This window comes from Equus quagga, chromosome 16, assembly GCF_021613505.1.
Source record: "Equus quagga isolate Etosha38 chromosome 16, UCLA_HA_Equagga_1.0, whole genome shotgun sequence".
Lineage (NCBI taxonomy): Eukaryota > Metazoa > Chordata > Mammalia > Perissodactyla > Equidae > Equus > Equus quagga.
In genome coordinates, this window is record NC_060282.1 from 56,153,639 (window position 1) to 56,169,686 (window position 16,048).

At 39.8% G+C, this 16,048-nt stretch overlaps 2 protein-coding genes across 6 annotated transcripts in view; one reads left to right on the plus strand and one right to left on the minus strand.

Moving 5' to 3' along the window:
• Nucleotides 1-6,372, minus strand: part of PLAG1 (PLAG1 zinc finger) — a 53,206-nt gene extending 46,834 nt beyond the window's left edge. For all 3 annotated transcript variants that reach the window (XM_046641625.1, XM_046641627.1, XM_046641624.1), the window contains exon 1: nucleotides 6,227-6,372. The gene's annotated coding sequence lies outside the window, so the exon portion shown is untranslated. The remainder of the gene's footprint in view (nucleotides 1-6,226) is intronic.
• A 418-nt stretch (nucleotides 6,373-6,790) lies between these two features.
• Nucleotides 6,791-12,927, plus strand: CHCHD7 (coiled-coil-helix-coiled-coil-helix domain containing 7). Of its 3 annotated transcripts, XM_046641617.1 has the most exons (5): nucleotides 6,809-6,943; nucleotides 8,479-8,577; nucleotides 10,089-10,158; nucleotides 11,641-11,739; nucleotides 12,788-12,927. In XM_046641617.1, exons 3-5 carry the CDS (start codon nucleotides 10,105-10,107, stop codon nucleotides 12,890-12,892), a joined length of 258 nt encoding a protein of 85 aa, XP_046497573.1. In that variant the 5' UTR covers nucleotides 6,809-6,943; nucleotides 8,479-8,577; nucleotides 10,089-10,104; the 3' UTR covers nucleotides 12,893-12,927. The 3 variants fall into 3 exon arrangements, with proteins under 3 accessions (XP_046497572.1, XP_046497573.1, XP_046497574.1); XM_046641616.1 differs by lacking the exon at nucleotides 8,479-8,577 and having other exon boundaries at nucleotides 6,791-6,943; XM_046641618.1 differs by lacking the exons at nucleotides 6,809-6,943; nucleotides 8,479-8,577 and adding an exon at nucleotides 7,583-7,805.
• The last annotated feature ends 3,121 nt before the right edge of the window (nucleotides 12,928-16,048 follow it).

Genomic DNA, 16,048 nt, shown 5'->3' on the forward strand with positions numbered 1-16,048 from the left:
ATATCTAAAAACATTTCAGAAATTAAGAACTTTGTTGGTGAATGTTCTTATCATTACCTTGTGAAAAGCTTTTTAAATGTTATTAAGTCTATAAGAAATTATCTAAATTGCCCACAAACTACATTGTTCTCAGACCAAGGTTTTAAAATTTATTTCATTAACTTAACAGAAAATTTTAAACTTTCTGATGAAGAATGAAGACAATAATTTTCATTAGTTTCTGAGATTTTTCAGAACACTTCACTTAAGTACACATTTAAACTAATATTTATAAACTGTTTTAAAAAGTAGCAGAAAATCATTTTGCCTTATTTAAAAATAAAGAATTCCAAACAGCCACTACAAATTATTCTTAGAATTTAATTTAGTTGAATTCAAATCTAAGAAGATATGGAGGAAAGGCTTTGGGGGAATCTATTTTTAAAAGGTTATCACAAAAACAGCAATTTGTATTAAAAATACTCTCCTATAGATTACCCCAATTATCACTCTCATTTTGGGGGGTAAATTTATTATTTTTGCTCTGTAGTTAGTTATTCATTATTCACACAAGTCAAACTTTAAATTTACCATGATTATTAATTTATTCTAAAACTCTCATCTACCTAGTTCTTTCCCATCAATTTTGGACATTTTAGTTCATACTTATGTTCTTTTTATAGACTTTCATTATTTAAAACTCTGATTTTTAAAAAGCATCATAAAAACACCATTTTTGCCTCTTAACACCTTCACATTTCTAGGTTTTCTATGTTTTTAGATTAGAAAAAGTTTTCACTTAAAAAAACGCAAGGAAACACTTCAAGCAAATTGCTTATTCTATTTCAGGACATAATTGTCTAAATTCACTCATTTTACATATGCACACACATTCCTTAGGTAGTCATCTCAAATTCCCAACACACACTGTGGTTAGTTTTAATACCATGATCCTGCAGTAACTCTGTTTACAAGACATCCAGGGACTTTTAAATACTAACAAATTTAATGCAGTATCACACCACTTCACTTTTTAAAACTGAGATATTATTTCTCTCTTGTAAAAATGCATTTTTGTTTTCTGATAAGCATCAAAAAAAGAAAAGAGCAAAAATGTTAACACCTTAACAAAAAGAAACACCAAGACATACACAAAATCAGAAAACAAAAATGCCAAAGCATCCTTGGTAGTTTCACACCACCATATCCTTGTCAATACCATCCTGGAAAGAGGAGGCAGGGACAGGTGTACACATGCGTAGAATGCAAACCAGTGGGCAGCAGGCCAAGTGATTTAAAAGTAAAAATCAAATTATGCCTCTGTAATAATTTCTACTAGGCTTTCATACATGTATATTTCTCATAATCTCAAATGTTAATACACAATACTTTTATAAAATATTAAGACCTAAAAAGTTTCATTTAATTTCTCAAATTAAATTTAAAAATTAAATTTGCTAACGAGATATAAAGCTTGCCCTGTTATAAATGAAAAGTAATAACAGAGTAGATGTCAGGTTCAGGCTTTCCAAAAAAATTAGGCACTGAAATAAATATGAAAAGTAAAAATTAGTTATCTTCAAAGTGGTTTCATCATAAAATGGAAAAGAATTCCCATGCATGAATTCTAAAATCATAGTGAACTTTACAATTCATCAGTCTGATGTACCCTGGCCTGACATTTAACTTATTTGTAAATACTTTTCCAAGGCTACCTAAACACTTACTAATTGGTTCAATATGCTGCCTATATTAATTCCTGTTAAAATTAAAGAAATTAAAGGTCCACTTTTGTTTTTTTGCAGTGACTGGTATATTTTCAAAGTATTTGATGTTTCAGAAAAGGTGTTTATCAAGTTCTTAAAACATTTAAAAAATGGCTCAAGGGACAATTTATAGCCCTTTTACCTTTAACATATTCACTATCTTGGATTGTGTTGAACAGATTAAGTTGTTCTTTCCTTCTTCTGAAACTCTTCCCTTACTCATATAACTTAACTAAAGAATCTAAGATGTTATCAATATAAAGAGAAAAATTTTATATTTATTTCCTATACATTTGGAAACACATCAAGAAGAACAAGTATTCCAGGCAGTGCAAGTAATGTTATTCAGGAAAACTTCTTTTTTCTTTTTTCATGTGTGCGCGTGCACGCGTGTGTGTGTGTATGCGTGTGTGCATCTGTGTGGAACAGGTAATTTTTCATATATCTTAATTTCCCAAAGAACAGGATTCTAAATAAAAAGTATTGAAACATTCCTACAAGGAACCAATATTTTGATTACACAGCTCAAGAGGCAAATGATTTTTGAAACAAACTTCAAAGATAGCTATAGATATATGCTTTAGTTATCTGGCTTTTCAAATCTCAAGGACAGGAGCATTACATGTAATTTAGCAAATAACAATTTAATCCTTAGAAAGGAAAATTTCCAGAATACCCAACCAAAATGTATATAGTAACAACCAGGATTATGTTTAAAATGATGGGAAAAAATCCCATCTTTGTATGATATTAAAACACAAAGGATATCTTTAAAATTTTTAAACTATATGGATAAAAGCAAATTCACTAATTTATTTAGCTGTAAGATGTCTGTTTATTAAAATATTGTGTTTACAATAAATATACAGATATAGACTTTTATCAGTATTAGCCCACATTTATAAATGATATTCCACAGCAGCTAAATTCCTTATAGAATTTCAAATCGCAAAATTAGGCATATAAATTTCAAATAAGAATCTCAATCTATGAGGTTTCTCTAATTCTAACTGAAATAAAGATTTTGAGTACACAGTATCATTAGATTATTTCTGTGATTGGTATCATTTAATAGTAGCTTCAGAAAAACGATGTTCAACAGGTAGTATTTCCAAGGCATTAAAAAAGCTCAATACCACCAATTCAAATTAGATATTGTGCTGTGCCCTATCTAAATAAGACTCTCTAAGGAATTACAGATTTTATACTTGTGCACTCTGAGTGCATTTTCTAATTCAGACAAGTAGCTAGTTGTGTAAAACCCAAACATGAAGTTTTATACCACCCTCTGTGAGAGAGAAAAAAATCACAATACCAGCACTTTTATTTATGTTGACAATAAACTAATCATAACTTGAAGTGTCCAAATAACCTGAATAACTCAAGGGTCTAATATAACTGGAAGAAACACTTTTCCTTCACTTTTACAGAAATTGCATGTATTGATACTACTATCTGGCTTGTCAAAGTGGCAACTATTCAAGATCTAAAAGTCTCATTTATTTTCAACACATAGCCTAATTCTGACTACTTACAGTCAATGTAACTGTCCTGAGCCAAAATACAATGAATATGTAAGATAAATTTTAAAGATTTTCTAAGTATTAATGGCATTCTGAAACCTGGACAGAAGATTATTTTGGGGAGGGGGGGGGAGTTTCTCTTCCCCATCGATAGTTTAATCACTTTTCAATCAATTTTGATTTAACAGTAGTTCATGGGATTAATTTTTTAATGAGTTCTTAGAAAGATGTAATTGCTTCCAAAATCATAAACCACAAGATGATGTACTCAAACACTACACCGACATAACATCTTATGGAGGTATTTACAGAAAGGTGCAGATAAGAGCTCAGCTGCGAACACAAGTTAACATACAATGGACTTCAAAATAATAATTTGTTTGTACAGTATGGCAAGAAAAATATTCTGTATAAGAAGTCTAAAAATCCAGCTCTAATTTTAATCCACTTCTATAAATCATAAAAACAAAGGAAAATATGCATTTATTTCAGAAACTCTATATACCTGTGGAAAATGGAACACAAATAAATTCTATTCAAAATTAACCTTAATCCCAAATAGGGTACAACTAACAACTCACATATTTTAAATTTTGAAAATACTATGGAAATCTAAAACATTAGAGTCAACAGTAGTTTATGATCAGTAAACATTTCCTGTTAAATAACAAATTCAACTTAAAAGATGCAAACTGATGGGTTTCAGGATTTTAAAATCTTTTAATTTCAAAGGCGCAGAGTTAGTGCAGATGTATAGGATGGGCTTTAAAAATGGGTATATGTAAACCTTTCCATGGTGTTGGTGTATGTGCTTTTTTTCCCTTAAAGAAATGCCTACTGCTTACAGTGTAAAAGAATCTCCACCACTCTGTCTGCAGTTTTCAACCAGAAGTCCTCAATGTACCTTAAGCCAAATTGAATATTAGGTATTTTACAGTTTTTACAAAATGGCTGTAAAATCACATTATGGGCATACACAGCTCTTTGATCTCACTGCACAGAATTCATAACTGTTCAATAATGCTATACCATTACACCACACACCTTAAACTATTTCCATTTTTCCACAATTCCTTCCAAAATCAGCTTCCAAAGCAAAGCAATGTAACATGAAAAGTTCCTGGGAGAGCTTGTTACACAAAAGAACAGCTTGGATACAAACTAATCTACACAATATCCATCTTCTGTTGAGCTTGTTTATTCCTCCTTTCCCTCCATCACTCCTAAGGTGGGTGCACTTGAGTAATGGAAAGAGAAGGCTCTTCCATCACCACACCCTCCCAGCACCTCTGCTTTTGGTCCTCAGACAGTGGTTCTGTGTAGGTGATGAAAATCATAAGAAAAGAGAAGCTGTCCCTTTAAAATGCCCTGCTCTGTCCCATATCCCACGTGGAACCAACATCAGCAGCACTTTCCCATTAACTTCAACGTGATGCAAGAGGCACCATCCTTTTATATACATAAAACCAGAAAACCTCAGCCTAACATTCTTTACTGAGGATGAACAGGTGAAGCAAACGGGTCAGGAAGGGACAAACCAAGCAACTCCCCACCCCTCCCCAAAAGGTGCTCCAGTCTTGCTCTCCAGTCTCTCTGTACAACATCACCTCTCTATCCCTCCTCTGTAGAGTCCAGTTTAAAGAAAGGAGGGAGCCACTAACAAAACCTGAAGCATAAATGCGACAAAAATGCAATCTAAAGCCGGAAAGGTTTATTCTTCCAATCACACATATTAACTCTATTAAGAAAATGGCATCACTTTTTTTCCACCAAAAAAAAAAAAAAGAAAAACCGCAAAGATCATTAAAAGAGAGTTATAAAATCGCAAATATAGTGTTTATCTTATCTCAGATCAGTCCACATTACCAATAAGTTTAGCAGTTTCTGCACTACCACCTCCCCCCTCCCTCCCCCTCCTTCTCTTGCATCGGATTTTCACGTTTTCTCATTGTCGGTTGAGTTATAAAAGGCTTTTGCCCTTCGAAAGTTTTAAAAAATAAATAAATATTAACTCCTTGGTCCCTGCAAAGTCAAAATGGACTTCAGGGGAAAGGCGGTTCATACTTTTACCTTTAGCGAGAAAAGGGGGAGCATCCCGGATTTTTAGGGATTTTTTGCGATTTTTTAAAAATTTTTATTTGGTTATATGCCTGAGTTCTCCCTCCATTTTGGTTGTTTATGATACTGACAACAAGCTGTCCCTGCTCTGTGCAGATCTCCTGCTTTCATTTAGCACCCCCTCCCCCTACCCCCCCTCGCAGCCACACATCCAGGGCTCACACCTCCCCGCAGACCCCGCACCCCGACCCCGACTCGCCCACCTGAGGAAAGGGCAAAAACAAATTCATTTCTCCAAAAAAGAAAAACCTCTTTTGAAAAAGGGGCAAAGTTACCCCAAGTCACTCAAAGTGCCCCCCAAATATTGCCGATTGCGGGTTTCCGCCAGGCCCTTTGGGAAGCGACCTTCCCCCGGGATGTTTTGGTGGAAAATGCGGAGACTTTACTCTCAAAACCGAATTTATATTAATTTTTCCCTTATTTTTCGGGTCTCTAATGTCTTCCGCTCTCGCTGCTGCCGCTGCCGCTGTCACAATATTCACAGCACCAGAGAGGAGGAGGAGGAGGAGGAGGAAAACTTTTCAAACTTTCCAGACCCTGAATAAAGGGGTTTTTTTTTTTCCCACCGACCTCACCTTCGGGTCTCCAGCCGCATCGCCCCCTGCCCTGTCAGAAGCGACTTCGGGAGTCCTCACAGCCCCGCTTAATTATTTTATTTTATTTTTTATTATTATTTTTCTCTCTGGGGTCCTGAGCAGGGGCTGTGAGTAGCACAAACTTTTCCTCCTCCTGCCGCCGCCGCTGCTCCTCTGCCCCCTCGGCTAGTCCCATAATTTAAATAACCCTGATATTTCTCCCGCTAAACGCCTCTCCGCCGCCCCGGACCCCGGGAGAACTCACCGCGGGGCTTTAACATCCTCCCTCCGGCCCGTCCGCCGCCTTTACACCGCCCGCGGAATTTCTAATAATTTTTTTCTCATATTTCGGGCTGGACGCGGCGGGCCTGGAAATTGTTTCCTTACGCCTCTTTCCAGCAGCCATTGTAGTGTATGCGCTGCCCCTGCAGCCCAACTTGCAGCTGCCGCCGCCGCCGCCGCCGCCGCCGCCGACGTCGCGCCCACCGCCGCCTCCCCCGGCCTCCTCGGCCGCCGCCCCCGCCTCCCGCCGGCCCGCCCCCCGGTCCCCGCCCGCCACTGCGCCCGCCCTCCGCGCGCGCTCCTCCCCAGGACCGGCCACTAGGAGCGGCCGCCGCCAGGGACGGGCCCGTCGATTGGTCCGCGGCGCCGCCCGTCAAGCCAAAGTGTTAAGAGGCGGGCCGCGGCGCGAGGGGCGCGGCGGGGCGGGGGAGAGGGCGGGGCCGCGCGCGCCGCTCCGCCCACTCCTCCCTCCTCGGCCCTCCTCCGGCCAGCTAGGGGCGGGGCGAGACCCGCCCGCCGCCGCCGCGCAAGGCCTTAGCTAGGCTGTCAGTCTGGCGGCGGCGCTCGCCGATTGGGCCGGCGGCCGCCGGGGAGCGGGGGCAGCACGTTGGGATGCGCGCTACTTAAGGTCCAGCTGCGTGAGCCATTGACGTGTTTGGAGCTGGAGACGGCCTGGGCGCTGGAGAAGCGGCAGCCCGAGGTGAGTGGTTCCCCCTCCCTTCCGTCCGCGGCGGCTGCAGGGATGCGGGAAGAGAAGGGCGCAGCTAGGCCGCCGCGGGGCCCGTATCCACCACTTCGGCATGGAGTCGTTTCCAGCAGGCCTTGCCTCCGCGCGGGCCCCTTCCCGTCGCTCCTCCTCCCCGCGACAAGGGTTTATTCGGGCCGGGGGCGTGGAAGGTGACCCCTGCCTGGGCACCCCTAGCTCTTCCTTCCCCTCCTTCCAGGCCCTTGAAGCCTACCTACCTACTCCTACCCCTAGTGTCCTGCATTTCCCTCGGCTCCGACCCTTTTGGCGCCGTAGAAGGTCAAAGCAAGGTGTGTTCACCTGTGCCCGCCGTCCACCGTTAAACGGACAGGCAGCATCGCGGCGGGCAGCTAGGCCTCAGACTCGCGTCTCCAGTTTCTCTAATCGACTTCCCTGCCCCCCTCCATTGTGCCACCCTGACTTCCTGACCCTGCCTCTCTGCACCCAGCCTCTCTGCACCCAGCAGTGGGTTAAGAGCTTTAAGTTCTCGCTTGACGAGTTTGAGCTTCCCGATAGTTGCATCTGCGTTTTATGAGAGCCCCAGACCCTGCCTCGGCTCTGAGCAGCGTGTGGGATGGACGTGTTCAGTAACGTTCCCTTCCCCCTTCCCTTTCAAAGCTGCTTGGAGAGTGAGGACGTGAACAGCTGGATGGGAAATCAAGAAATACTTTTTTAAGCAGTTTGCCCTTTGAAGAAGATTATCGAGTTACTTCTCAAATGTGCTGTGCTTTTGCACGCACTCCCTCAATTCTTTGGTTTCTTCGTGGCCATCCTCTGCAAGTAGAGCTTTGTAATATTTGTTTAGTACCTTCGGAAAGTAAGTAGATAAGGCCTCTCTAGCGGAACACTCGATCTTGCCCTTCAGCCCCGCTTCTCACTGCAAATTGACATTTCCTCTTCATTTCCAGCTAATACTTGAGGATTCATGCAAAGAAGGTGACATTCGGAAGTCCAAACTTAGATTGACTTGTTTTTAGAATCCGAAAGGGAAAGGAAATGAGATGTGAATAAACTCATGCAGCAAATCTGATTCGGCTATATGTGATGTTCCCCAGGTGTTATTTTTAAAGAACTCCTGACTAACGATGATAATAAAATGCAGAGTAGAATACTTTCGTGTAAGGCACGCAACCTGAGTTTTGTCTGTGTCTGATCATTGTTGAGATTATATCCAAGGAATATGAACAGCTAAGTAGGATTCTGTGTTCTCATATCGCAGGACAGATGTAAAAGAGAGGGCTGTGAGTGTACTGAGTACCATCATCTCTTAGGAAGAAGTCAAGCTTGCGAAAGAATTGTGTTCAGCAGAGGAAGAAGCTTTTAGATATAATTAAACAGCATCTTGAATTTCCTTTTTGTTAAGATGTTTCTCTTAGCTAGGTATATTCATGTATTCAATAAAAATCATAAAATAAAAAGGTTACTTAGTGAGTACTGAAAGTTAAAGGACCCCAGAATGCCTAAACTTTTTTCTGTCCTTCTTTGCAAAGGTCGATCTCCTTTAGCTTCGACGTCCTGATTTTTCCCATAATAGAAGAAACTGAACTAGGTGACTCTTGATTGAGAATACCTCCACTTTTCAAGAGCTTGTAGGTTTGATTGTTTTTCCTGAATGTACTTTATTTCTCCTAACGTGACTGGTACTTTTTTCGGTGGTCCCATCTTGGGCAAGGAAAGTAGAAACCATTTCATACAAAAGTTATGACCTATGTCTAGTTATACTGATTGATGCTGTTTTTTATTCAGTGGCATTTTGTAGGTCATACTACGTTATTTGCTGGCTTCTCCTTCAATCTTTAGGTGGAAGATGATTAAGCTAGAGCAGGCTTCAGGGGTACAAGTTAAATCAACTCCTTAAACTTAGTGTAGAGCACTTAAAAGTATTTGTGGGTGGCTTATCAATTGTACACCAATATAGTGAAACAAAAAAAAAATCACTTATAATTTTTGTTATAAGTGAAATAATTAACCGTTGGTTGACTTGGTTTTTTTAAATTTTCTCTTTTAGTTCCTTTCTATGACATATGTTTGAAGATAATAGGGATACTGATGTCAGTTAAATTCTGTTAGAAAAAGCAATTGTCCTGGGATATAGTTGACATACCTGTTGTATGAGTATATGACTTGACTTGGAATCACTGATTGGCTCCTGGGGAGCTGTGATCATCTTTTTTTTTTTTTTTTTAAAGATTTTATTTTTTCCTTTTTCTCCCCAAAGCCCCCCGGTACATAGTTGTGTATTCTTCGTTGTGGGTTCTTCTAGTTGTGGCATGTGGGACGCTGCCTCAGCGTGGTCTGATGAGCAGTGCCATGTCCGCGCCCAGGATTTGAACCAACGAAACACTGGGCCGCCTGCAGCGGAGCGCGCGAACTTAACCACTCGGCCACGGGGCCAGCCCCGAGCTGTGATCATCTTTAATCAATAAAGATTTCTGCAGAGCTATATCTGTAAGGCTTGAGTTGGACTATTAATGAACCACAGTAGCATTCCCTGACTTCCTTCAACCCAGGGAATTATTAATTAAATAGAGCTTGCCGTTGGAAGTAAAGTTTCAAATTTTTTTTTTAACTTTTCAAAATGTCAACTAAGCAAAACTTTGTTTTTTGGTTTATTGGTCACCCCAGGGCTGGCCAAAGAGTAGGCATTTCAGGTCTTTTAGTTAACAAATGTTTCTGCTAAAGTTAAGTTGTACTAAATTATTCCACACTTTTATTTTGTATGCCGATCAGTGTATAATAAGTAAGTAACGTTAGAGTGCATGCTGTCAAACGTACTTTACCTTTAAAACTAAGAATTGTTTGACTTTTAGAAATAATAAACTAAAACTGAATTATAGCTGAATTACCTTTCTTTCTGGACATTATAATAGAATTTCAGTAGATGCATTTAAGTATGGCCTTCGTGCTGAGGCACCCTGGCAATGCAAAGGAAAAACACATCCAAGTCTTTATTCTCAAAGTACAGAGAATGCGTGAAGTTCCTCACTAGATAATGATTAAGCCAAAATTAATTTTTCAAGTACTTATGGGGCTAATGAGATTTATTGATTTATTTTCTGTCATCCACTGTATAACTGTTTTCCCCAACATCTACCTGTAGTAAGAAGACTACTAGGATGCCCATGGTCACACGGAGGCTGAGAGATCCTGACATAAATCCTTGCTTGTCGGTAAGGTGGTTTGCTTTTAATTTTCATGAGTGTTAAGTTGGAAAAACAGGCTACTTCTGATTTTGTGGGCAACTGTTTCTGCAGTTCTTGAATAAAGTTATTTTTGTACAAAAAATATTCCTGGCCAGCATATCCTTATTTCACTAGAGCATTTTTAGATATTCATAATTTAGCTAACAAAGGTTCACCTCTTTTAAATGTCCTTTATTAGTATAACCTGCAAGCATTTCGTTGTCACTGTAATACCAGACAGGAATATGTAACACTGAGGAAAATCTTTATTCCAAACATGGAAAGTTGGGAAGTATGATATTTTTAAACTGTCACTGAAATTTATGTTGTAACAGCAAAATTGCATCATGTCTTTGAGACAACCTGGCTGAGAATAAGGGACTCGTAATAGACTTAGCCTATTTAATGCCTAAAGGTGTTCACAAATATAAACAAAATATTTTGTTGTAATAGTAAACTCTTATTGGCGTTTATTTGATATGACTAGCAATACTCACCTATGCCTTTGTCATCCTTGAATAGTGCAGTCATCAGACTGGTGCTATGAAAATTATATTCCCAGATCCTATGTACTTCATCCAAATTTACGCATTCATTAGGTATTTGGCCTAGGAGTTTAGCTTTGTTTTGCATATTAGATCCATTTCAACAGCTTTATTGTCTCTTTAGATAAATTGTGTTTGTTAGATCTATGAAGCAAAGTACTACCCCTTCAGTTACAGCTTTCCTTTAGATGACCTCTCAGAATCATCCCTTTCACCTGGAAGTTTGTTATCCAATGTACTTCCAAGTTTGTTATCCAATGTACTTCCAGTTCAGACAGCTTAAATTTAATTTTCAAATGGCAGCTACCCTCCTTTAAACTCATAACCTTGTGTTGCTCACTTTGGTTTTGAAGTGATATTAATGTTATCTATTAAAATGGCTTACATAATAGTGTATTTACTTGCATAATGGAGTAAATGATAGCCTAAAATGCATTGAGATGAATGGTGTTAATTTAAGTTGCCTTGATGTAGACCGGTTATTAGTGAGTTACTGAGGATCTTGAAACCAGCTTAACATCAAACACTGCAGTCACCGTGCGAACTTGGGAGTGCTGGAGTGCTGCACTGTGAGTTAGGAGATGGGTTCCTGCTCTCACTGAGCAGCAGTGATTTTGAGCACAGTGTGCCTTGCATCACTTCTTTGTTAAATGATTACTGGGATAAATGATCTCAGTCAGCGTTCAGCTCAAGTTCCTGTGATCGGATATTCAGAAAACTGACCCAGACTGAAAAGGAAGATGTCTGCTCTGAGCAGAATGAATGCTAGGATAGTTGGAAAGATAATTCAGTTTTTGTTCATTAAAATGAACAAAAAGGAATTGTCATATTGTCTGTTCTGGGGGAAAACAGCTTCAGAAGTTTGTTCGTTTTTTTTTTAGATCCCATTCCACCTCTTAAATGATGCCTATCTTACATATTTAAGGAATCTGATGCTTCTACCAGATGTATGGATGAAAATAACTATGACAGGGAAAGCTGTTCCACTTACTTCTTGAAGTACAAAAACTGCCGGAAATTCTGGGTAAGCCTAGCTTGGTTAGCTTTGTGTTAAAAATCATCTCTTAGGCTTGAAACTGAAGCCTGAAATTAGTCAGTACCCCCAATCCTTCGTTTGTGATGGCTGTAGGAAACTTCACTTTTGACCTTATCCTCTGTGTGCCCTAACGGGTCCTTGAGAGCTCTTGTTAGCTGCCTCATCCTACTCCAGGATATAAGAGTGCAGTTCTGGAGCCAGCCCCGAGTGCCTAGTAGTTAAAGTTCGGCAGCCCAGGTTCTGTTCCTAGTGCAGAAACCACACCACTTGTCTGTCAGTAGCCACAGTGGCAGCTCACAGAGAAGAACTGGAAGGACTTACAATTAGAATGTACAACTGTACACTGGGGCTTTCGGGAGAAAAAACAGAAGAGGAAGATTGTCAACACATGTTAGCTCAGAGTGAATCTTTCCCAGCAAAAAATCCCCACAAAACTTAAACATTAAAAAAAAAAAAAAAGAGTGCCGTTCTAACAGCTGGCTCTTCCTGGGTGTGTAAGTATCTGCAGCCCTAAAACAATAACCCTGTTATCATTTTAGCTTTCCTAGACATGAACAGAGTGGATAACTTGCTGTGTCGTAACACATATTAAGCTTCCATTTCTTCCTCCTCCTCCCCTGCCACCACCCATGGTAGTTAAAATGGCCCCATTTTTCTTGAGACATTGTTTTGTAATTTTTGTTTATCTGAGCACTGGATCCAGCCACTTCCATTCCCTCTGCTAAATTAACTGTTGGTTTCGTTTAGCAGTTACTCAGTAGCTTTTCTTGGTGGACTGTACTTTTGTGCTCTTGTAGTTAAACGGTATATCCCCATCCCAGTTACTGTTAACATATTCCTATGGGGATAATCACTGCTATTTAATTATTAATAGTTTGAAAACATTATCTAGAGTCCTAGAATTAGTTTTTTGGTTTTTTTTAAACTTGGTTTTTAGAATTTCCTTATTGAGGAAGCAATATCAAATTACTGGCAAATGATTAGAATTTAATACATGACTGATTTTTGTTTCTTCTTTGTTTATGCCTACACACAGAACTCTATCATGATCCAGAGAAGACAGAATGGAGTGAAGCCATCTATGCCTACAGCAGCAGAAAGAGATGAAATCTTGGGAGCAATGGGAAAGATGCCATATTGAATGTTTGCATTAAAATTGTTTAACTTAGAAGCAGATGAATATTTTTTTTTTTATTGAGGTTGTGTTAGTTTACAACAATGTGAAATTTCAGTTATACATTATTATTTGTCAGTCATCTTAGAGGTGCACCCCTTCACCCTTTGTGCCCACTCCCTATCCCCCTTCCCCCTGGTAACCACTAATCTGTTCTCTTTGTCCCTGGATTTGTTTATCTTCCACATATGAGTAGAATCATACAGAGTTTGTCTTTCTCTGCAGATGAACGTTTTTTTTTTTCTTTTAAGGATTGGCACCTGGGCTAACAACTGTTGCCAATCTTTTTTTTTTTTTTTTTTTCTGCTTTATTTCCCAAACCCCCCTGATACATAGTTGTAAATCTTAGTTGCAGGTCCTTCTAGTTGTGGGATGTGGGACGCCGCCTCAGCGTGGCCTGACGGTGCCATGTCCGCACCTGGGATCCGAACCCTGGGCTGCCACAGCGGAGCACACGAACTTAACTACTCGGCTATGGAGCCGGCCCCGCAGATGAACATTTTTAATAAACGATTACTGTAATCTTCTAAGACCTTACAGGCCTTACCCAGACAGATCTAAAATTCTACAGGGGGAGACGAAATTAAGTTATCCCTGTGTCCTTTGTGTTTGTTCTCAGCGCCAAATGTTGATATGCCACTGCTGGCAGTGCTGTGTCACTGAGTTTATGTTACTTATGAAGGTAGGGGAATGTTAGGAAAGGCCACATGAGGAGTTCAGCTGGGTCTTGAAAGAAAGGTAAGATGTGAACAAGTAAAGACTGACTGGGGGTGAAAGGAAGGCTGTGTTTCCAAGGAAGAGAAATGATGTGGGCAACAAAATGGTGGAAGGAAAGCTTGAGCCAGATTTGGAGAGTAGTGTCTAGACCTTCCACCTAGACTTTAAGGTGGGTGGAGGAGTGGAAGAAGAGAAGAGAAGACTGGCAAGGTAAGTTGAGGGTAGATGTGTAGGGGGTCCCACATCCCGGGCTCATTACTAAGATCTCTGTCCTTATTTCACTCACTCATCCTCGTTTAAGTAGGTTAGTCCATTCACTAGGTGGGGAAGCAGGGATGTGGGAAGTTTGTCTTAAGTAAATGGCGTGCAAAAGAACTGGTTTTCTTTGAGGAAAGGCTTAGTTAAAGGATTCTGTGACTAAAATCCATAAATTTTGGATAACCTGAAGGCATAGTTTTAGTTCTTGAACCATGGTAATGGAAAAAAAAAAAGATGCTTCTCTTAGAAGTAGGATTTCTATTTGTGGGATGATATGGGCAGGGGAGGGTATGGTGGTTCATCAGGTGGACTCGACACTGGGATGAAACTTGAGCTCAATTTTATCATACAAGAAAGAATATTCAGCGTGATGACTGGAGATTGTGTGGCAGCTGTTATACCCACCACTTTTTTAAATCCAGTTTGTTTGTGGAGTAGTTTTACAAAAGACATTAATAAGATGTCGTGTGTACTAGAAAATCAATGAAAACAAATAGTTTGTGTTCCTTTTCTTCATCTGGTCCTGGATCAAGAGTATTATTTTAATGGCTGCTGACAACAGACTATCCATCTCATTGGTCTTAGTCCAAAACCCAGGTCAGACGTGTTTAAGCCATATGACCTTGATTGTTAAATGTGGTTCTAGAGGCCAGCCCGGTAGTGTAGTGGTTAAGTTCATGTGCTCCACTTTGGTGGCCCAGGGTTCAAGGGTTCAGATCCCAGGCACAGACCTACACACTGCTCATCAAACCATGCTGTGGTAGCATCCCACATACAGCGTGGAGGAAGATTGGCACAGATGTTAGCTCAGCAACAATCTTCCTCAAGCAAAAAGAGGAAGATTGGCAACAGATAGTAGCTCAGGGCCAATCTTCCTCACCTAAAAAAAAACCCCAACAACAAAAGTGATTCTATTTCAATGAAAGATGGATTGTTTCAGAAATTCTTTGACTTGTATTGATTGCTCTAAAAATGGTGCATTAAAATAGGACCTGACAAGAAATTAATATGTACTTGTATGAAAAGTGCTTGGGCAGTTTTAAGGATGCTTATTTAAAAGTTTGGAATTTTATTGTCACCTCTTTAAATGTACATACCAGTATCAACATTCATCTGGTAACTGTCCTGGCCTAGCTTTTTTTTTTTAAATAGTAACTTTATTGAGGTGCAATGCATATGCCATATAAATCTTCTATTTAAAGTGTACAATACAGTGGGTTTTAGTATATTGACAGTCGTACATCCATCACCACAGTTGATTTTAGAACACATTCATGGTCCCAGAAAGAAGCCTTGTTTCCATTAGCACACTTTCTCCATTTCCCCCTAACACCATCCTTCCTCCCCACCTCCCCAGCACTTAGGCAACTGCCAATCTACTTTCTGCCTCTAGAATTGCCTGTTCTGGGCATTTATATAAATGGAACCATAGAATATGTGGTCTTTTGTAACTTCTTTCACTTCGCCTAACGTTTTCAAGGTTCGTTCATATTGCTTGTATCAGCACTTCATTCCTTTTTATTGCTGAATAACATTCCGTCATATGGATATGCCATATTTTATTTATCCATCAGTTGAGGGATAGGTCTTTGGGTTGTTTCCACTTTCTGGCTATTATGAGTCATGCTGTTTCTTGAACATTTGTGTGCAAATTTTTGTGTGGGCATTCATTTCTTCTTGGATATATACCTAGGAGTTAAATTGCTGGGTCATGTGGTAACCATGTTTAATCTTTTGAGGAACGGACAGACTATTTTCTAGAGTGGCAGCACCGTTTCACAATGTATGAGAGTTCCAATTTCTGCAGACCATCATCAACACTTACTATCTGCCTTTGATCACAGTCATCCTAGTGGATGTGAGCTGGTATCTCATCGTGGTTTGGATTTGCGTTTCCTTGATGGCTAGTGATGTTGAGCATTGTTTTATGTGCATGTTGGCTTCTTGTATATCTTCTTTGGAGAAATGTTCATTCAAATCCTTTGCCCATTTTTAAATTGGGTGTGTATCTTTATTATTAAGTTGTAAGAATTTTTTATTAGTATATAGAAGGCATTTTACTGTGTTCACATGCATCTCTTGTAAGAAGCATCTCGGCACAGATTCTCCACATGATGGGGGAGGGTGGCACACTGTGTGTATAGTATG

Excerpts from the sequence above, each read along its gene's own strand:
- CHCHD7 (XM_046641616.1), top strand. The coding sequence starts at position 10,105 with ATGCCCATGGTCACACGGAGGCTGAGAGATCCTGACATAAATCCTTGC. Across the intron at positions 10,159-11,640 it reads ACATAAATCCTTGCTTGTCG|GAATCTGATGCTTCTACCAG; the intron begins GTAAGGTGGTTT and ends TACATATTTAAG. Across the intron at positions 11,740-12,787 it reads AAAACTGCCGGAAATTCTGG|AACTCTATCATGATCCAGAG; the intron begins GTAAGCCTAGCT and ends GCCTACACACAG.